The sequence below is a fragment of the Talpa europaea genome (assembly GCF_964194135.1).
Source record: "Talpa europaea genome assembly, chromosome: X".
In the NCBI taxonomy this organism is placed as follows: domain Eukaryota; kingdom Metazoa; phylum Chordata; class Mammalia; order Eulipotyphla; family Talpidae; genus Talpa; species Talpa europaea.
Window position 1 is genome coordinate 20,101,880 of NC_140081.1, and position 23,808 is coordinate 20,125,687.

General features: G+C 34.0%; 1 protein-coding gene across 1 annotated transcript in view; it reads right to left on the minus strand.

The window, feature by feature from the left end:
* DMD (dystrophin) overlaps positions 1-11,997 on the minus strand; it is a gene marked incomplete at both ends in the record, with an annotated part of 1,915,324 nt that extends 1,903,327 nt beyond the window's left edge. Inside the window, 1 exon segment of the mRNA XM_084258879.1 lies at positions 11,967-11,997. Coding sequence (XP_084115005.1) covers positions 11,967-11,997 — 31 coding nt within the window.
* Between the last annotated feature and the right edge of the window lie 11,811 nt (positions 11,998-23,808).

The window sequence follows — 23,808 nt, forward strand, 5'->3', positions numbered from 1 at the left end:
CCCATGCTGCAGCGGCTGCGGATAGCCCCATAGGCTGCGTCTCAAGCCCTTGCACCACTAGGGAGGCCCAAATTTTCAATATTTAATACAGTATTATTAACTATAGCTATCATACAGTATAATCCCACATTTCCACATTTGATAACCACCATTCTGCTCTGATTCCACGTATATAACTTTTTAAAGATTCCACATATAATTGAATTCCTCCTTAAGGAATAAATAAACTTAACATATTAAACAACTGTCTATTGTGATTGGGAAGTGACATTTAGATATAATAAATTGTTTTCCTTTCTTTTCTCAACTGCATTACAGTGTTATTTATACTTTTCAAATGGAAGATTTTCAGTTTTATTTTAATAATATTTACTGATTTTATAATTATCATTAAAGGCATATATTTTTATACACAAACCACTTTATTTCTAGGGTGTGTGTGTGTGAGTGTGAGAGAGAGAGAGAAAAAGAGAAAGAGAGACAGAGACAGAGGTATAGAGATCTAGTTTCACTTGTGGTTATGAAAGAATTAAACTAATTTATTTCATTAACAATGCTGAAATCATAACGACTATTTTTCTAGGAAAATGGTCTCTCAAAAATCTCAATTTCACACACAAGGAAAGCAAAATAAAGAAAATGTAAGGCTGATTAAAATAAAGATAATATATCATAAGTGGTCTATATTTTCTATATCCTAATGCAACTTAAGGTCATTTATAGCAGTAAACTATAAAAATAGTTTGTCTATTTAATGTTACAAAGCAATGCTACATTTGGTTGAAGAAAATTTCTATTGTTTGAGTGGAAATCAACAATAAATCAACATTTTCAGGTCTGAAAATGTACCTGATGCAATTTATCATATGGCTAATCCAAAATTCAATGGCCTTAGAATTAAAGATGCATTTTAAATAACAGTTAAAATTTATAATATTCTGATACTTCTACTTATCAGTTATTAGATAATACTAAACAATCTTTACCATGGTAAACTGACATGGTATTCAATAGATTTTTTTAGATGAAAATGTTTATCATATTTTGGGGAATTTGGGGGGTTATTGAGACTTCTTACCATCCACTCTCATCTATACATCTTGAATCATTATGTTCCAATGCTGTATCTGACCTATTATCTTCTAATGTATAAATATATGTGCAAATATATTTCTTGATTAGATAAGGGCATACTTGCTGACAAAGCTAGAGGAGAAACTCTTACTATAATTTCTGATTATGGATATGGGAGAATCCAAAAGTGACATTGTTGTACATTAACACCAGAGATTGATTACTTCATAGCCTAATATCCACAGTCTGTATTAGTGATACACACTAGAATTGTGCAGTACAAATTACATAAACATATGCCACAATATTGTGGATACTAAAAATGTATAACTAAAAGTAATATTAGTTTATGTAAGAATGCAATGGGAATTATAGAAATGAAATAAAATGTTAAGTGCTTCTCAAAATAGTATTTATCATTATCATTAAAATCTACATTAATTTTTTGTTCACACTATTAAACTTTATTCATGTGAACTCAGTTGTGCCTTTTGTTAATATAGCACAACTAAGCAAGCATAACTGAAATAACACAAGAAAGAGATCTAGTTGGAGCCCTCTGAGGAAACTAAATGATTACAAACAGATCAAGGGTTGTATTAGTTCTGTTTCTTGATCCTTTTAAGTTCATCCAGGAAGAAGACAGAGATAGGAATAGAACAGTGAAGCAAGAGACTTACGAATATAATCACAGAAGCTCCTTGAGGAGATCCAGAGGATGGACATGGGATTATGGAGACAGTTCAACTTTTATCTAAGAAGTTATAATATACCAGGTTCTACAGTCTTTGAGTACACAAAAGTTTAATGGTTTTTAAAAGAAGATCCTCAATGGAACATGTTTAGTTCTTATTATAATATTCCCTCATTGTATGTTTCGTTCTATCTACTTTAGAGCTTCAAGAGATCCTTTCCTCTATTTAAATCTGAGAAATTGTTGCAGCTGACTTGTTGTGAATCTTGAATCCTTAGGCTGCGCTCTGTCTCTGTTCCAATCCTGACTCTACCAGTTGAACTGTATACACACGCACACATATACATACATACGCACACATCTCTCCCCCTACCTCCTAGGATTATTATGGGAATTAGTTGAGATACATGCAATATACTCAAAGGAATACTTGACACCTCTTGTAAGTGTGATAAGTGATACAGATAGATAGATAGATATAGATAGATAGATAGATAGATAGATAGATAGATAGATAGATAGATAGATAGATACACTTTGAAGACTAGGTGAACCTAGAACAGCACTATGCACATACAAGGTCAATGACTGTTTATGTAGGATAGGCCAGTGCCTCATTAATCCTGGTCTATGCATCACTGCAACTTCTACTCATTCTCTAATTTACATTTTTATATGCCCATATTCTAAGGCTCATTTACAAAGATAGATTCTTCAATGAAAACTTCCACAATCATATCATTCCTAAGTAATTATTTATGGCTGAATTGTACCATATGTTATAACTCTCTTATTATATGATAGTAGTTGCATGGATCTGGATATGTGAGTGTATATGTGTATATATATATATATATATGGGTATGCATTTTCTTCTGCCTTACAAAGTTGTAATCTCATGAAACGTAGAGAAAACATAGCGGGTGTTCAACAATACTTATTTACAAGCAAGCAAAACTAACAGTTAAAAAGTTGTTTAATATCATACAATATTCTACCTAGCCTCACCTCCTCAAAAACTAATATGTTCATTACACTCACCCATAAGTAAATTTAAGTAAATTTCAATTATTCAAGTGCCTTCTATCTCTTCAGTACAATTCTACTTTTATTTAAATTGAATTGTCAACGTTTTCTAAGTATTTTTTACAATTTTTCTAGATTTAAGAATAGTCAATTTTACTAATGGTTCTCAAGAAATTTTAGACATTTCTCCAATAAGCATCTATATTAACTAAAATAGCATTAAATAAAGTGCAAACTTACCTTGTCATATCTATGCAATTCTGTATTCTCTAAAGGATGATTTTTCATATTGCTTAACAACTCTGACTGAGCAATTGAAATTCAGAGTATGATAAATGTTTTACACTGAAGGCTCATTTCATTATACAGTAGTCAGTTGAAATGGGGTTTCCGAAGAAAGTATTTTTAGGAAGCACAGAGTACAGGAAAAAGCTGAATACATTATACAATTTAAATATTTATTGAAGCTTTTCTAGTAAGGCAACATTTTGGTGATATCTCACAGAAATAGCAATATGGGAGAGGAAATTAGGGGTAAATAGCTGGCAGAGACTGTGGAAACCAAGACACCTGGTGGGACAAGTGAGATCCTCATTTATAAAGTCATTAAATGGAGGATTGAAGGGAACACTCTTTTTTAGAGAAACATTATTTTCCTTCAGATTCCATCATTATATTGAGATGTTTCTTCTGATTTTTCTGATCTTGTCTCATTTCCTGAATTCCTGACTTCCTACTCTTCAAACTCTCTGATCTTTCACATAGTGCTATGCACATCTATGGCTCACACATTAAGTTCCAAGAGGTTTCATTTCTAGGCTTCAGACCCCAATATCCACAGTACTCACACTCTCCAGAAAAAAATAACATCTTCACCCCCAGTGTTTGCCATGATTCCAGCTTCCCTTGAAATATTCTCCTTGTCAATTATACTCTTAGCCACCCAATTCTAGTTGTCGTGGAGGACATCACGTCCAATTCAATACCAATTCATATTAATTCCATCTCACAAATAAATCTTGGATATATCCATTCCCTGCAACTTCACTGTCACCATTCTCAAAAATAAGACCTTCTTTAGTCCCTGGACATCTGTAGGGCATGTTGAGTGGCATGCTTGCTCCAAATTTTCCTTTACTTACTGTACTATAAGAAAACTGACCTTTTAGTTCTTTCTTCACACCAAGTTATACCTTCGTATATGTTGTTCTCTCTAGCTGAGACATTTCCCTCTATTTTATCCTTGGATAACTGTTCTCTAACCATACTATTCCTTGTCTTACTTTGGATATCATATTCTTAAGATTTCCTCCCCATCCCCCAATTTCTAATTCTAGTCTAGGTCTCACTATTATGCATTTCTATAATATGTGTGCTTCATTCAGTAGTCCCTGTCACAAATGCAATTTAAATGAGTGCATATTAATATATAGTCTCTTCATAGGGCGAATGCTCATTATCTATAAGGAATTCATACAGTTCAACAGCAAGACAACAAATAACCCAAGCAAAAATGGACAAAAAATCTAAATGGACACTTCTCCAAAGAAGATTTATAGATGGCCAATAGGCACATGAAAAATATTGATCATCAGTTATCATCAGGGAAATGTAAATAAAAACCACAATGGAATACCATCTCATACCCTTGAGAATGGCCATATCAGAAAGACAAAAAAAAAATAAAAAAACACAAAAACAAGAATTGATAAGGGATGGAGAAAAAAAGAACCCTTGTTCACTGTTAGTAGGAATGTAGATTGGTTCAGCCTCTATGGAAAATTATATGGACATTTCTCAAAATATTAAAAGTATATGTACCATATGATGATCCAGCAATTTCACTCCCAGGTATCTACCCAAAGAATGCAAAAAACAATAAGGATGTATGTAAGCACTCCTATTTTCACTGCAATATTATTTACAGTAACCAAGTTATGGAAACAACCTAACTGCTCAACAACAAATGAATGAATTAAGATGCGGTGCATATATATACACACACACACACACACACACACACACACACACACTGGAATTCTACTGAGCTATAATAAAAGATGAGCTGTGACCATTTGCAACAACACATGGAACTGGAGAGGAATATGCTAAGCAAAATAAGTCAGAAAGAGAAAGATAAATACCAGATGATTTCACTCCTATGTGAAATATAAAGAAACGAAGAAAAGGGACAAAACTAAACCAAAACATACCCGATAAATTTGATAGTAGAACTGAGGCTATCAGAGGGGGAAATAGAACCCAATGGACTATGTTGGAGGATTATGGGTGCTTTGATAGTGGGTGTGGAGTGGTAACATACATTTGAGGAGGTGAGAACCTGTACCCCTACAATATATACAGGGTTGCAACCCAATATTGCCTCAATAAAATATTTTTTATTTTTTATTTTTTAAATTATTTTGAAAGATTTATTTATACAAGAACTGGGGTACAGGCAAGAGGCACGGGAGGGTGAGAGGATTCACCAGAGATAGAGTAGGGAGCAGAACAGGCAGACAGACAGAAAACACTGCTGAGGGGAGCAGCGGGCGCGACAGGAGAGGTCTGCCGCTCCATGTGGGTATCTCCCTGGCCAGCCTGGGATTGAACCAGCACTGCAGAGGCTGCAGACAGCTTCACAGTGCTGTGCTCAACCTGCTGTGCCACCGGGGAGGCCCAGAATAATTAACATTTTTAAAAAGCACAAATGTAAAAAATAATAGACTCTTCTAAATTCTAATTTTAGTGAGTTTAGCTATTTAGAATATTATCTGCAGCATATAGCACAGTACTTAACACAAAGCAGTTGAATATATATATTAGTCACATGAATAAATGAATGAATGAATAACAAGTTATTCTTTGTTAAACAATTGTTACCCAAACCCACACAATATCAACTTTATGGAGTCCCTTCTTTTGATACTTTTATTTCTGGATATTGTTTAAGAGCAAATCTATTTCCATACATTTAAAGTAAAACACTGCAAAGTCCATAGGCCTGAGTGAATTGAACTCTGTGGTAATACTGGGTGATATCTTACATAGCGCATCAGAGGTGGGGTGTGTACACCTAATCCAAAGGAATCCTTTAGCTCTCCAGCAGCTGTTCACATGGCTCCTGACCTGCCCTTCAGGCTCTACTAAATCAGGATTTCCCAGCTGTCTGAACTTCCAGTAAGCTCTTTCAGTTAACCACCTACATGCCAGCACTGCTTGCAGCTGGTTACACAACTTAGGGGAGACTTCCTTTTTCTTCTAAGTCATTTGCTAATATATGGCAGCCATTAGGACTCAGCACTTTTATAGATAATTTTATCAGTCCCTCAACTATTTTGGATAACATTTTGTCTACTTAGTTGCTGAATTTATTTCTAGGAGTGCCCTCTTGAGCATCAGCACAAAAAAAGGAATGATTTAACTTGCCTTTGATGAAAATACTTGGGCAGTTCTGATTCTGTGATGTTTCTCTCTCCTGTTTCTTTAGTTTGACCTTACACAGTTTCCAAGGCTAAAATCTGCACTTGTAACAGCATGCTGACTCCCGTGCCCTTTAAGTCAGCACTTAACTCAGGCTAAGGTACTATTGCTGCTGTAATCTGATAAAGCAGCAGACAAGTTGTGTGCAAATAAAGATGGGTGCCAGGAATGAACAAAAAGCCACTGATGTTTATGCCCTTTTATAGTCCTGATTCTATGACAGTCTTAGCCAAAAACAGATTGGGAGGGGGAACAGCAGTTTTAAACAAACCAAAGCAAAAGCCAAGGAGAAGATAAAAACATTGAAAGGGTAACCCCTTTATTTGGGCATAATATGAGACTTATAATGCTAACTGTGCTCAATTAATTCTGGTATTTTTAAAAAAATTAAGTATTTCATAATGGTGAAAAGAGAATACATGTAAAGATTGAAGATAAATGAGAAAAGACTATAGTTTATTTTGTTATATGTAAAGTCCTTATTATTTCAAGAACTACTGCTGGACTGTTAATTAATAATACAGTTTTATTTTATTGAAGTAATATTGTTTTATAACACTATATGTCATTCAGAGGTGTAGAATTCCACCTCTTCAGATGTATGTCACCAGCCTCTCCCACCACCAAGACACCCATTATTAAGGTAACATTGGTTTTCAAATGGTATAGGACTCAGAAATGCAGGATCCCACCTCTTCACATGTATGTTGCCACACCACAGCCACCATTAAGGCACTCACAAGTCCCATAATAGTAAAGTTTATTTAAAACTGTGTTAATCCTGTATAAGACCCAATCAGCTATCTACATTCCAACTTTATTGTATGGATAAACATCAACTGTTAGAATGCACTTCACTGTTTCTCCTGTTCATTAAAACAATCAAATTTTCTACTAAAATAAAATAATGAACTAAAATAGAGGTAAAGCTCTTCCTCTGATTATTTTATGTGAACAGTCACTCAGTAAGACTGAATATTTTAAAGAGCTCTGAATAGATTTCAGCTCTTTCAAAACTTAATGTATATCAATTTTCAACATTTTTAATATATAGAAAATTATTTCCTTAAAATTATATGGAATCAAAATATTGGTTAAATAGTCTAGAAGACTCATTTAAGAATAGCAGCAGCAGCAGTAACAATACTTCACCAGGATAGCAAAGACATGACAGTTACTTTTCAGGTAAAGAATAATTGTTGATTCTCCCCCACCTTTGATTAGTGAAGAATGGTGTATAATGACAAAGTGAAAGTGAGGCACTGAGGCAGTAGGCAAAAGATAATAAAGGAGACTGGGAAGAAATTGATTTCCAAACCCGATCCAGACTGCTAGGAGCACTTGTTTACTCAGAGCTTAATATCATTACATATGCTACAATTTCACCTTCAGGGATTGCAGGACCCTATAACACTGCACTGTCTGTTCTTTTACCTCTGCAATTCCCAGGTATTTTGAATAAATGATATTGACATAACATAGAGGACAGAATTAAATGGAAATTCTTCCTTAAGATGGCAGCCAAAGGGGAAGATTCAGCTATAGGAGAGGGAGCACTGACCTTTGGTTTTGTTAATGGACATGAGGTGGAAGTTGTGGGGAAATAAAATTAAGACTCTTTAACATAAGCCAGCAGGGTCACTTCCTTTTCTCATCCTGCCTGCCACCTATCCAAATTGTGTCTGAGAAATTTAAGATACCCTTGAAACACTGAAGCCAAGGGGTGTTCACTTCCGTCCACTATACAGAGCAGTAATCTTGAATGGGGAAAGAGAAATGCCATGTCCTTGGGAGTTAAAGTGTTTCAGAATCTCTAGAGGAGTCATCTTTCAAAAGAGCACATTCAAAAGTATATATAATATGTGGGAAAAACAAGCTTTTTATACTACAAATTTCAGAGAAACATAAACCAAATCACTTTATCATTAATTTTCCAACTATAGTGTACACAGCAGAGATTCCAAAAGAGCAGAGTTATTCTCCCCGTTCAAGAAAGGATATCAGAAGCTCTAAAAGACATGCTCACTTTTAATATTAACTAGAGGGAGCTTGAAATTTTACAAGATGAAGATTTTAGGGACAATTCTACAAGTGACATAAGTAGATAAATCCATAAAAGTACTTCTCAAACTGGTGAAATAATTAAACTATAGTATAGCAGTGATAACTTTCATATCTGTATTAAACTTCACAACTCCAAACATGTGACTCAAATATGACTATGTCAATATTATAAAGTAAAATTTCAAGAAGTTTAACTAATAGATGTTTTAATGAGGATAAGTTGAAGATCACAAGGTATCTGTTTACTTGTTTCTGTTTGGGAGACCAGTCTGCTGCATGGAGAATACTCCCCAAAGAGAAATATTTCCATGAAATTCTGCTATGGAACTTGGTTGCATTTAATAAAAAAGGCTTCTCATTTCCCATACTGCAGCCCATGACCTTCCCAACAAAATGTTTCAATAAGAACCAGCTGCCTTGATAACAGAACACAAATCTCCTAGGACCGTAGCAGGACTTTGTGAGAAAGAAAACCATTGCCTTCCTCAGAATCCAATCAAAACCTGAATGTGCTGTATAAAAATAAACCAAGGTCATCATTATTTCTTCTCATTGTGATTTGGCTTTCCTTCAAATTACATACCCTGTATATCTGAAATAACTGCACCGCCTCCATTAACTGAGTTTGACACCACTTTAATCAATGTATCTTTTCAGAATGAAAGGCAGAAATGTCAAATTCTTCCCATTATAAATTCTTTTAACTCTCTAATCTGCATTAAATAAAAGGCTGTCTTTGAGAAATAATATACGCCTTAAAGAAATATAACTCGCATCAATTATATTTTAAAATGTAAATGCGAAAAGATTCAACCACAATGAATCTCCATAGAGAGGTGATTTTCTATGAAACTTTTAAGTTAAGACTTGGGATCTTTTAGTTACATTGACCCCTCTTAACTTTTTACCTAATTTTGTAATATTTTCTTAAAAGAGTACGCTCCGTCTAATTGTATAATGACTGGCCCCATGAAACCGTGGTCTGCTCTTTTATTCATGTTTTTTTATTTGTTGGATACAAGGGCATATATAAATCTTGTCAATTTCTTTTAAAATGATGCAAGTTTAAAATAGAAAATGAAAAAAAAACAAAAATATCTTTGGAAAAAGGTTAATTTCCAATTAGTCTCACTTAAGTAACTCAGTATTCTTTGATTAAATGCATATGTATGTTTATATACAAACATATATACACATACCAAAATACCATGTTTCTTGTAGTTGCAATGGAAGAATTAGTTAATAAACATATACAAATAAATTTTAATTAGTTAGGGGAATATTACAGTAGAGGGTGGAGAAGAAAGAAAGTTTTGGAAATGACTGTTTTACTCTTGTGATAAAGCCATGATGAAAGATAATAAAATAGAAATAAGAAAATAAATACCTGACATTTCCAAGACCAGGAAGATTTTAATCTCTTTTATTAAACCCCACAAATGGTTAAGAACTTGACAATTTGCTTCACTTGTAGCAAACGACATGGGCTACAAGGATTTCAAGTGAATACTTCAGGACTAAAGATGAATTTTTATGTCAGTAGTATCTAACTGAAATAGTGTCAAACAACAGCTTTTTCTTAAATAACATAAATTTGCACAAAACACTTTGTAGTCTTTTTTAAAGTTTGGAATAACTACTACATGACATCTGTGTTATATTTTCCATAATGTTATGCCATATAAGAGACACAGAAAATGTGTTAAATTAAAAACTGGATTATCTATTTAGATCAGCAGTCTCTTCCTCATAGAATTCAGATGCCCTTAAAAGACTCTGCCAATGAAATACTAAATAATGATTGCATGGGAGCTCAAGACAGTTCACAACATTTAAAAACACAAATGAAATTATATTTGCAATGAATTATTTTAATAATTCACTGCAAATCAATATTTGAGTAACTAAATGTAAATAATAGCTTAATATGTATTAAACGATAGCTATTTGTTAAAAACCAATCAAAAGTACTCTTCAATATTTCAAACTAAACAAATGAGAGTATATTATATAATACCTTCATTTATTCTTAAACCCACTGGCATATAATGTAAGGATTGTCTAATAAATTTAAATTGTATTAAAGACCTACAGGGTTTGTCGCAAAAAGGTTAGCTTTCTTCAAATTCTAATTAAGAATTTCAAAAGTTGTTGAGTATCTGTGATAGAGAATAGGTTTGTCTTATTGCATTCCAGAATTGTATCTTTGCTATTCTTTCTAAATTGTTCTGTACATTGGTTTATGATTTTGTAGATAAAGCAATTGATCTATTGATTAATTTGTGCATGTGTTGCATATTAGTAAATGGTTGTTCAAACAGAAAAAAACTAAATGATCATCATAGAAATTATAATATAAATTATTTAAAATATCTTAGAATAATTTGACACATTACAATGTGAATCAGTAACTGCACAATGTTATTTTTTTTCCACAATTTCTTTTGCCAGAGACAAAAATTCTGTCCTTACTCTTTTCCCAGAAGTTATGAAGAGCTAATTATTTGGAGATATTTTGTATTTCATTCTTATTTATAGACATTGCAGTCAGATCTATTTCAGAATGACTATAATCCACAAGTCAAGGCAGGAATAAAAGAGAATCTCCTTTACCCACCATTGGTACATACTGTACTGCTCACCGATTACCTTAACATATATATGTATATATGTATATATATATGTTCACAATATATGCACATATATAACACAGTTGTACAACAGCCATTTTTAAATTTTGCATTTGTCTTGAGTTTCTTAAACAAAATAATTGTAGCCAAAATAAAAAGAATTATTGAAAAGCTAGGTCATCACACGCATGAAACAACATGGTGACTTCACAGTGAAATATGATTAGGAATCCCTCATGCTTCTATGTTGTGTTGTCATTTACCAGCACAGATCATATTATTTGAAATAATTTTCATGCTTTGCTACAGAATAGAATATTTAAAATACTAAATGTAATTTGAGAAACTTTTATTTATTTATTTTTTTTATTTTTAAACAATATTTGCTTCCCCCCACCCCCTCAGATTGAGTCCCCATAGAATTTCCTTCCAGTTTGAGAAACTTTTATATTAAATATGTATACACTTTGCTCAACTTCCATTTACCCATCACAACTCATTTTATACTTTATTCCCCCACCCATGACACATTAGATAAAATGTTGCTAATTTTGAACCCCTCCACACATCATCCCCATAGAGCAACTGAGAATAATGTCAGGTCACTGCCCAGATGTAAGCACTATAAAATATAGAAGCATCAAAAAATCAAGATAAGAACTCAGATACACAAACTACTTCACAGCAATTAGAATGGTTTGTTAAAAATATTCCAGGCAAGTTATGCATATTCTTTTAGTGGCTTCTTAAATAAGAATGATTGATTATATTTGCAAAGAATCAAGTTTAAACTCTGCCTTATTTCTATTGAAAAGCTTTCAATGAGAAATATGTACACCTGCACATATATATGTGTCAGTATATTGAAGATAGCATTTAGGCTTATTCATAAACTACTATAAAACTTTAAAATCAATCTGCCTAGTCAGTGGGCTTGTCACAGTCAAACCTATGCCAAGGCAAAAAAAAAAATATTTTAGTTACTTTGTACTTACAACAGTCCTCTACTTCTTCCCACCAAAGCATTTGGGGAAAAAAGTATATATCAAGGCAGCGATAAAAATCTTGGTAAATTTTCTCCCAATTTTATTGCTCCAGTAGGTTTAGGGATGATGAGAAACAAATAAACTTCAGCAGCCTTTAAAAACAACACTTCAGTTTTTCCTATTCGTTTTTCTCTGAAGCCAATTGCCTCCAAGATCTGAGTCCTGTGAGGGGAAAGTGAATGATCCCAACACTGAGTGAGTCAACATAGTAACTGACGCCAGGATTTTGTAGAGGCCCCTGGATATTTCAAATTCCAGGACCTGCGCAGAAGCAAGTGACCCGCCTTTTCTCTCTAGTTGATTTCCCATAATAGGACTGCCCATGGACACTACATATAAGGCTGTGCTTCCAGCATGGCAAGCCCTGTGAATTCAAATAATGTTCAACTATGTTCTGATTAATATCCAAACCAGAATAGCACAGTGGACATAGTACTTGCTCTCAAAGCCTGCAAAATAAAAACTCTCCAGAACAAAACTGTGCCTCAACTGTCTGGAACTTCTATGAGCATTTCTAAAATAACCGAGTAGAAAATCCTGATGCAGAATAGACTTTTTAATGCCTTTCTTTTTTTTTTTTATTTACCCTCTCAAAAACCCTAAAAATTTCTCTCTACTGAACAAAAAGAAATGCCCGGAAAAATCTAGACATTCATTACATATCCTCTGTCTACCAACCTTAATTTCTACCCAGGGGATCCAATCAAAAGTCACATACTGATGATGCCAACAGTCTGTATAAGAGAAGCAACAGCAGAATGTAACAGCTGAGCTCTGAAGGCAGACTGTGTACAGGTCTCATGGGATAAAGTTTCTGCTAAAATACAATGGAATGAAGAATTCCTCCTCCTATAATGCTAAATTTATTTTTTTTAAAGATTTATTTTTGTTCAAGAGCTGGGGTACAGGCCAGAGGCGTGGGAGGGTGAGAGGATTCACCAGAGACAGAGCGGGGAACGGAACAGGCAGACTGAAGAAATACACTGCTGAGGGGAGCAGCGGGCAAGACAGAAGAGGTCTGCTCACCAAGTGGGTTTCTCCCTGGCTGTCTGGGAATCGAACCCGCACTGCAGAAGCTGGGGACAGCTTCACAGCATGGCGCTCAACCCGCTGCACCACCCGGGAGGCCCTATAACGCTAAATTTCTATTAGAGCTTAATAAAACTTTTTCACTAATAAATTATTCTTTGAAATAAAGTTAAAAATAAATTATTTAATGGCTCTCAGTAGCTTTTTTTGGCATTCAATCAAAACAGCTTTAATATGTCATTCAACATGTTTATAAATCATTCATTACTAATAAAAGGCTTCTTTATCTTCTTATTTTTATTTTGAATGCAACAGGTGAGCCCAATATTTATATGAAGCATTGGTGACACATTTTTAGAAAGATACTCCTTTTTCAATTATGGTAATTTCTGCAAAAATTATTTGTTTGAGTGTTTTTATAGTAGCATTTGTTAAAGTGGCAGACTCATTTTTCTATGTCAAGCATTCAACTGCTTGGCACAGAAATAAATTACAGATATAAATAGAAAAAAACTTGAAATATTAAGTCAGACTATGATGTTTACATTAATGGTTAATTATATATTTTCTGTTTCAGAGTTTCATCATAATCATATTACCATTTCCCACCTTCAACAAAATCTATATGAAATAAAATATAAGGTAATTTCAGGCAATTGTATTTAAATAATTATCTAAATTAGATCTAACATGTTCGTTTTCTTTCTAATTCTTTTAAAGATTCATTTTTACTTATGCATACAACAACTGGAGTGTAGGTCAGAGATGCAGGTGGTAAGAGGATTCACCAGAGACAGAGTGGGGAGGAGAACAGGTGGATCTCCTGAAATACACTACTGAGGGGAGCAGCAGGCAAGACAGGAGAGGTCTGCTGCAACATGTGGGTCATTTCCCTGGCCGGGGATTGAACTCATCCTGCAGTGGCTGCTGATAGCTTCATAGTGCTGCATCTTAACCCCTTGCACCACCAGGGAGGCCCATACCTGTTCTTTTTCATAGGTCACCATCATATCCTCAATTTAGTGTGGTTCTTTACAATCATGTGAGCAATAATTTCATAGAACCATAGAATAATTTCATAGAACCATAGTCCGCCAGTTTGCTAGGGGACTGATCTGGATTCCAAATTGTCATGTTAGCATCTGTATTCTCCTGTTATTGGTGTACCCTGACATTGGGGTACAAGATCACTCAGAGTATAAGTTCCTTTACACCTTTTACTGTGAGTTCCCCATAGAAATCAACCCATGATTAGTCCCAGGCATGCATATATGTAGTTATCAGTGAATCCCAGTGTGGTCTCGGAAGCAGCATCAGCAGCATCACATGGGAGCTTATTAGAAATGAAAGCATACAGGAAACCTAAAAAATAAGTTCTGGGAGCAGGGCCTAGAACTCTTTGCTTTACAGGTGATTCTAAAGCACAGTCAACTCTGAAGGGTATGTTTCGCAAACCAATACTGGCTCCAAATATGCAAAAAAAACACGTCCTAGGTAATGTCTAAAATACCAAACACTGATAGAGCAGAATAACTTCAGAAACATCTTAATTGTCTTTTAGCCGTAAGACAATGCTCAGGAATTAAGGGGCACTTGTAGTAAGTTCTACATTAATGTGGAATGTTAAGGATTCCCTTAAGGATTTTTTTTTTTAATCTAGGTGGGAAGACATATTTAAAACAATAGGAAAAAGTGAAAGGTACATACAATAAAATTTTCCCAAATATAGCAAATTCTAGTTCAGATCTTTTCATTGTTTTCCTGTGGTTGGTTACACCAACTACCCTGTCCCACCAGCCTTGCACACACTAATTTGTTCACCATCAATATAATTTTGTCATTTCAAGAATATTGGATACATGGACTCATTCAGTATGTGATCCTTTGAGACTGACTGTTTTTGCACTTAATATATTGTCTTCATTCATGTGATTTATATCAACCACATGTTCATTATTATTGCTGAGTAGCATTCCACATTATAGATGTACTACAGTTTGTTTAACCATTCATTTATTGCAGGAAATTTGGGCTACTTCCAGTTTTTGGTTACTATAAGTAAAGTTGCAAAACAATCACATATATATTTTGATTTATCTGAGGTTAATGCCCAGGAATGAAACTTCTGGATCATATGGTAAATGTATGCTTAGATTATATTTAATATTTGTGTTGCTATCATTGGTTCTCAAAGTATACTGGGTATAACAGGTGTTCAGTGATAACAGTTGGAAGAAAAAAGCATGCAAGACAAAGGAAGAGAATAATTTATCACAGATAATTATAAAATTAAAAATAAATTATGAATACTTTGAGAGTGGCAAAACTAATCTGTTTGCAAATATATGTTAGAAGATACTCTGAACCCTCTCATTGTCTTATTGTGGGATGACCACAGTATCAAATTCTCAATTAAAACAATGGTACTAGGGCATGAAATTGACGCACATTTATTTGTCAAACATTTATTAGGGCAATATTTTCTACATTAAGAATACAACATAATTCCTGGCTCCTGCCCTCAAGGGGATTAAGTTTGAGGTATATTTAAAGATAATTGTATATTTTAATCTAATTGCTAATTAATGAACTTGAATAAACTTGAGGATGCCTGTCTGGGAGAGGTACCTAATAAATGAAACTGATTTCAAAGATAATACCACATGCACTGCACACCATAAAAGACTGTCATGTAAGTAAATGTATTCAGAACACTTCTCTTAAATAAGAAAAGTCTCAAATCAATAATCTAAGTTCTCACCTCAAGAATCTAGAAAATGAAGAGCCAAACAAACCTAAGATAAGCAGAAAGAAGGATATAATAAAGAACAGAAATCAATGAAATTGAATGCAGAAAAACGTTACAGAAAATTAATGAAACAAAGAGCTCGTTCTTCAAAAAGGTCAATAAAATTGACAAAGTGCTAACAATAGTGACGAAAAGAATTGAAGACACCCACAAGATACCAATGTTAAGAATGAAACAGGGGTTACCATTACAGATTTGACAGACATAAAAAAGATAAGGAAACACAATGCATAACTACATAAATATTTGACAGCAGATACAAAGGATTAATTTTTCATAAAGCACAAACTACCATAAATCACCCAATATGAAAAAGATTATTTGAACAGACCTATAATGAATAAGGAAATGGAATTCATAATTAAAATATTTCTGAAAAATAAATCTACATGCCCAGGGTGTTTTACTAGAAAATTTTACAAAAGTTTTAAAGAACACAATTTCTACCAAATCACTTCTACAAAACAGATGAGAAGGCAACAGTTTTGATATATTTAATGAGTCTAGCAATAGCATTGTACCAAACCAGAAAGACAGTACAAAAAAATCCCTGATAGATCAATATCTTCATGAATATCAAAGTTAAATTCCTTAGTAAGATATCAGTATGTAAAATTCAACTATATATATATATATATATATATATATATATATAAATCTCTGCAGTTTGCTCCAGAGATCTAACAGTAGTTTGAGATTTAAAAATCATTATTGTAATACACCAAATTAACATATAAAGAAGACCAATAGCATGATCTTGTCAATGGATGCACTATAAGCATTTGACTAACTTCAATACCTGTATAGCAACCTGCAAGATTCTCAGATAAATATGCTGAATGAACAAAGCCAGTCCTGAAAGGTTACATAATATAAGATTATATTTATGTAACATTCTTGAAATAACAAAATTATCCAAATGTACACTGAATTAGTGTCTGCCAGGGGTTAAGAAGTGGTAACAGGAAGGAAGTGGGTCTGAACAAATAAGGATAACATGGGAGATCCTTGTGGTAATGGACATATTTTGTACCTTCAATGTACTAACGTCAATATCCTGGTTGTGATACTGTAGTAGTTTTGCAGTATATCACCAGTGTGAGGGACTAGATAAAATGACATACACAATCTCTCCATAATATTTCTTACAATTGCATGTAAATCTACAATTATCTAAAACAATTAAGTGTTTAATTAAAAAAAGAGTTGGTGGCCTGGGTTTGTTTCTGGGGCCAAAGTTTTCTGATCCTTGAAAAAGGACATGGACATATATGCACACCAAGTCATGTGGTTAAACACACTACAAAGCCTAATGGAGATCAGATGGCAGCAATAAGCTCTGCCAATGTCTTTACCTTTGCTTTTCTTTATTTTAAAGACTACTCTGACTAGGTTATATAATAATAATTAAAAGTTACAATTCTCAAGTTCAGGAAGATTTTAAACCTGCAAATGAGAATTCTGGATATATTTTAACCAAAAAATTTAGAATCTTGATAATTATAATTAATTCTTACAGGGAGCAGCAGGCTGTAAATTAACTGTCTTTACCTAAGATTCAAATATGTTTCACAAATGTATTTATTGAAAACCTAGGCCATATTATTATTGTGCAAGAAAGATTAATAGACATACTATAAATATATGGGGAGGACACATAAATTGCAGCTTCAGCAAACCATGTTCAAATCAACATCCTTCCTTCTTTCTTTAAAAAATGTAAGAACAAAATCTCCATATGCTAGAAAACATTCTCTTAATACCACTAGTTTTTGTCTATGGCAAGGCTAAGTTTGAACCAGATTAAGGTTTTCTGAAGTTGAGTGGGACATCCTTAGAAAAAAGTGATGAGAATAGAGGGTCTAAAGATGGAGGGCCTAAAATTAAGGAACTTCTTAGCTTTGCAAATTTTCAAGTCACTGACAATCCTGTGGAGAAGAGAGAAGGCTTGAGAGCACTTGCATGGCAGGTGAAGCTACATGTGCTATTTTCTCTAATATGTTTTGAGAGAGGGGGAGGGAGAGGGAGAAACTTTAATTGAATAGCATTCAATTTTGAAGGTCTTACTACGGAACACTTAAATAAGAAGTGAAAAAAAAAAACCTTCACAAGTCATGACCCTTTAATAATTGGGTTCAATTTTTTTTTTCTTGAGCTCCATAACCAATATAATACTCATTGAAGCCTGAAAGTAGGAACCTGTTATGAATACCCCCAAAAATATATTATTTGACTTTAATTGAAGTATCAGAAATGTACTGAATTGGAGAAGAAAAAAAAGGTTTGCATAGATTTACAACCCATTCAATTTTTTTTAAGTATTTAAAAATTCTGATATCTGGTTACTTGAAATATCCTATGAAACCATATCACATTAAACATTATTCCTATAATGTACTGATTCAACTGACGTCTCAAAAAATTAAGCATTTATATTTCCTTAAGCACTTTTTAAATTATTACATTTTTATTTTGATATTTCAGGGTTAGTAATATATTTTAGCTTTATTTGGGATCCTGTGAAGGTTTTGAGTTCCTGAATCTGAGTTTAATATGTGTGTGCATGTGTGTGTGCATTTGTGTTTGTGCATATGTGGATACTGGTATGCATATGACTTTTTCATTATTATCTTTGCCTTCAAAGTTACTTGTTTCTCTTCACATTAATAAATGAAGTACTTTTTGGGATTTCCAATTTCTGAGGCAATCAATACCTCTAGAAACTTGGAGGAGAAAAAATATGTATGTAAATCTTTATATTAAAAAAAGGAGATTTGGGGAATGATTATCTGAAGAAGTCGGCAAGTTAAGGAGATGGAGGTTGGCAGAAAATATGAAATCTGTGGACTGAGACAAGACTAGGAACAGCAGTTAAACCCATTAGAAAAGATGAACTGTATTGGATTCACACTTCCATCATACAGTTCCCATTTTTTCTATTTTTCTTCAGTTATTGAAAAGGAACATATTTTATGGTAAAACCAAGTGAAGTTGAACTAGTTACTGGATGACGCTGACGTTGAGTCAGAAAATTGTAACATTTTCTTTCTGATCCCCACTCCAGTTCACTTCCCTCCATAATGAGTACAGGTGCCTATTAAGAGAGTAGTCCCAATTTTTCCTTTCAAACTTTACAACATTGCTGTCATTCATTAATTTTATCCATAAGTTCTAATCAGCCAATACATTGCTGCTATTGTTATTTTGAACAAAAAGATATCCATTGGATCTTAGGAATAAGAATAAAAGATTTGATTTTACTTTTCCCTATTCCTTCTCTGATGCTCTTCCTTTCTTTATATAGATCCAAGTTTCTGACCTAACATCATCTTCTTTCTCTCTGAAGTACTTCTTTTGACATTTCTTTTTTTTTTAATTTTTTTTAATTTTTTTTTTTTTTAAGATTTATTTTTATTTATTTATACAAGCACTGGGTACAGTCAGAAGCACGGGAGGGTGAGAGAATTCACCAGAGCCAGAGCGGGGAGCAGAGCAGGCAGAAGGACCGAAGTACACTGCTGAGGGGAGCAGCGGGCGGCAGAAGAGGTCTGCGCGCCATGCGGCACCCTCCTCCAGTGGCCGGGGAGCAGCCCGGAATCAAACCAGCGCTGCAGAGGCTGCCGGCATCTTCGCAATCCAGCGCTCAACCGCTGCACCACCGGGGAGGCCCCTTTTGACATTTCTTGAAAGGCAGATCTACTGGCAACAAATTCCCTGTGTGTTTGCTTGTCTGGTAAAGTATTTATTGCTCCTTCACTTTTTGACTGATAATTTCACTGATACAGAATTCGATGTTGGTGGGATCATTTTTCTTTCAAAACTTTAAACATTTCACTGTACTCTCTTCTTGCTGGCACGGCCTGACTCATTCTATGTCCCTCTTTATTCTGATCTATGCCTGCAAAACTGATCCCCATAAATTACATCTCCTTAGCTTCCTGTTGGTTTCAGCCAATGGGATGCCTAGATATCAGAGATGGGGAAAAAGGATTTGAGGCACTCTCTTCACCCTCCTCACCACCTTCGTTGCATCTTATTTCTCACAGTGATAGTTTATATGTCCAATATTTCTGTTAGGATTCCTCTCCTCCACTGCCCTATCTATCTCTTACTTAGTTTAGCAAATGCTACTTCCTTAGCTAGTCCTTTGATGGTGGGTATGATCAGGTATACACAGAGGTTGAGATGTGCAGTGGTACATCTGAAACGTACACAGAGTAGTAAACCTGTGTTTCCTCAGTTAAAAAAAAAGAAAGAAAAAAAGAAAATGGTACCTCCTTTACCCTGCAGTCTCGGGAAGTGGGACATGTAAAAATTCCCTATTGCTAGTGTCTGTAGACACCCCAACAACTCATTCTGTCTTCTTTAAACTTGCCCACATCCCTGAAAGTAGTCCCTGTAATGTGTTATTGGAATGTCTGTGTGAGATTCTATTTCTTGCCAGGGTCCTGGCTGATAAGGCAAGATAAGAAATATCAATAGCTTCTCCCTTTGAAGTAATAAAGTTTGTGATGAAAATGAATGAGATTCAGTTACTTTAATAAAGTATGTTTCTGGGTATAAAAATAATCTATATTTTCATTACTATATCTGTAGTTTGAGTATAAAATACTTGCTAGAACTTGAGATTAAAGTTTGGCATCTCCCTACTGATTTGCATGAGAAACTTTTATCCAGGAAATAAGGGTTGAAGCAGTGCTGAATGTCTTGTCATTTAGATCAGAAATCATACAGCGATTCCCCTGGTGACAACATATTATTCTTTATGATAAAAGTTAAAAAAAATGTGCATGAGCATTTCTGTGTATATGAATAAGTCACACTGGGCAAAAACATGATTATTTACTCAAATACCTTATTATTGCTACAAATTATGCATGAAGTATCAAGTTACCTGATTCCAAATTGTTTTACTTTTTCTGGCCTCTGTGCCTCTACACTAGTCCATAATTCAGAACATTTACCCACTGTACTTAACTGAAGAAATACTTTAAAATTAAACCTAGAAATACATGCTTGATGTGAAACATTTCAATAGATATGGACCACTGTGGGGAGTGGAGACTAATGGACAATTTTGTTCTCATCTCAATAAAGTTGGGAATTTTATCTTAATTATCAAGACTGTTTCCCCCCCCCCAGCTTATTACCTGTGAATTTATATGAATCTGAGTGGTCTAAATTATACTCCATAATTAAATAAGTGGGGGAAATGACTTAGACCCTTTCCAATTTATAAAGTAATGCCTGTAAGGTTTTCAGTTACTTAAGAATTCATTCCTTGTTCACTTAAATTTTCCACACTGGACTCTTTCTAATTAATTTGTCCCCTGTTTTACGATACAAGGATTATTGGTTAAACTGGAATATAAGCAAGGACCAGTCTTCATTTTACAACATATATTATAAAATTGTAGGCTTAAGAAGAGTAATTAAAAAACATGCTGATGCATGACTTCAATGTAATTAAAAGACATTTTGCATTCATGAAAAATTATAGGTCTATCAAACCCTCTATAAACAATTATAACATTATCATTAAAATTATTTCAACATCATACACAAATGGTATGTATTTAGCAACTGTCATTAACTTTTAAAAAAGGGCTTTCCTTTCAGAACAGCAATTTTGGACACTTTCCTATTTTCCCTTTCTTGCTATAATCACATGAATAATAGACAACAACAAAATGTTTATAGGTGTATTAGAAATATGAGAACACAATCTAATCCCAATGTGAAGCACTGTTAAAAAAGCACAGCGCTATGAAAGAAATCAAAGAAGATCTTGTAAGTGGAGAGATAGGCTGTGTTAAAGGATTGGAAGACAATACAGTGAAGATGCCGATTCTCTCCAAATTGATTTATGGGTTAAATTCATTTCCTACCAAAATACCAGCATGGTCGTTTTTATAGACATAGACAAGCTGATTTTAAAGTTTACACAGAAAGACATAGCCTTTTACTGGCCAAAACAATCTTGATAAAGAAGAATAAAGTGAGAGGAAACATACTACCTGTTAATAAGAATTCCTACATAACTATACCAATCAAGACAGACTGGAAATAGGGGTGTGATAGTTATACATCAATTCAATGGAATTGAAAACTGCAAAATACACACACACACACACACACACACAAATATGCCCAAATAATTTTTGAAAAAGTTGTAAACAGCAACTTTGTAACACAGTAGAGAAATGGTACTCTTTCCCCATCACCTTTTTAAAAAAACTGTATTTTTATTTTTCATTGATGTAACACTAGCTTACAACAATGACTATGATCTAGGGGTATAGTTTCACCCACCTCAGTCTTCTTAAGAAGTGGTGCTCAAACAGGTGGGTTTCCACCATAATAAAATGAAATTGACTTAAAATTTCACACTTTATGCAAAATTACCTAAAATGCTTAATATAAATGTAAAATCATCAAACTTCCAGGAATATATATAGGAAATATTTGTGACTTAACCACAGAATTTTAACTTGACATAAAAAAACACAATCTACAATAAGTAGAAATTGGACATACTGAAAATTTAGTTTTGCTCTATGTGCAAAGAAGTCTGATATGAAAATGAAATACAAGATACAGAGTGGGTGAAAATATTTGCATACTACTAGTATGGACAACAGCGAGTATTGAGAATGTATAAATAACTCATAAAAGTCAAAAATAAAAAAATAAATTAGAAAAGAGGAGGAAGACATAAAGATTTATTTTAGTAAAGAGCATATACAGATGAAAAACAAATACATTAAAAAGATATTCATCATCACTAGGCATTAGAGAAATGCAAATTAAGACCACAGTGAAATAAAACTATATATAGGTATATCAGAATGACTAAAATAAAAAATGTGATAGTGAGTGTGGGGTGGTAACTTGCATTGGAAGAGATATAAACCTATACCTCTGAATCATGCACAGTTTTGTATACCAACATTAGCTTAACAAAAAATAATATAATATAATCAAAAATAAAAATAAAGGGCCTCCTTGGTGGTGCAGGGGTTAAAGACACAGCTCTATCAAGCTATTGCCAGCCATTGCAGCACGAGTTCAATCTCTGGCTGGCCAGGGAGCAACCCACATGGCACAGCAGACCTCTCCTGTCTCACCCGCTGCTCCCCTCAGCAGTGTATTTCAGTCACGCTGCCTGTTCTATTCCTCACTCTGTCTCTGGTGAATCCTCTCCCACACACACACACCTTTGCCTTACACCCCAGTTATTGCACACATAAATAAATAAATCTTTAAAAATAATAAACTATAAATAAAATAAAATGAAATAAAATAAAAGATAGTGACAAATCCAAATGCTGGCAAGGATGTGAAGGAACTAGATCACTCATACATTGCTGGTGAGAGTATAAAATCCTACAGCCATAATGGACAATGGTTTGGTAGTTTAAAAAAAAAAAAACAATGACATTACAAAATATGAAACTGCCATAAGACCTACAAATTGCACTCCTGGGCATTTATCCCAGATAAATGAATACTTATGTCCACACAAAAGCCTGCACATGATTGTTCATAGTGGCTTTATTGGTAATCGCTCCAAACTACAAACACCCAAAATGCCTCTCAGCTGGGAAATGGTTTAATGCACTGTGGGACACCCTACCAATATATGAATCAGCACTATATATTAGCAATAAAAAGCAAACTATGTTCTACATGCAACAGCTTAGATGACTCTCAAGGGAAATATGATAAGTGAGAAATCCATGAAGTATAGACTAATTGCCGCCATGGGTTAGGGACCAGACAAGGTGGCAGGAGGGTAGTGGGTGTTATTATAAAAAGCCAACAGGAGGGATCCTTGTGTTCATGGAACTGTTCTAAATATTGACCGTAGTGATGGATGCACAATCCACCGTGTGTTAACATTGCTTTGAATTAAACACACACATATGCATAAATGAGCACAAAACTTGGGAA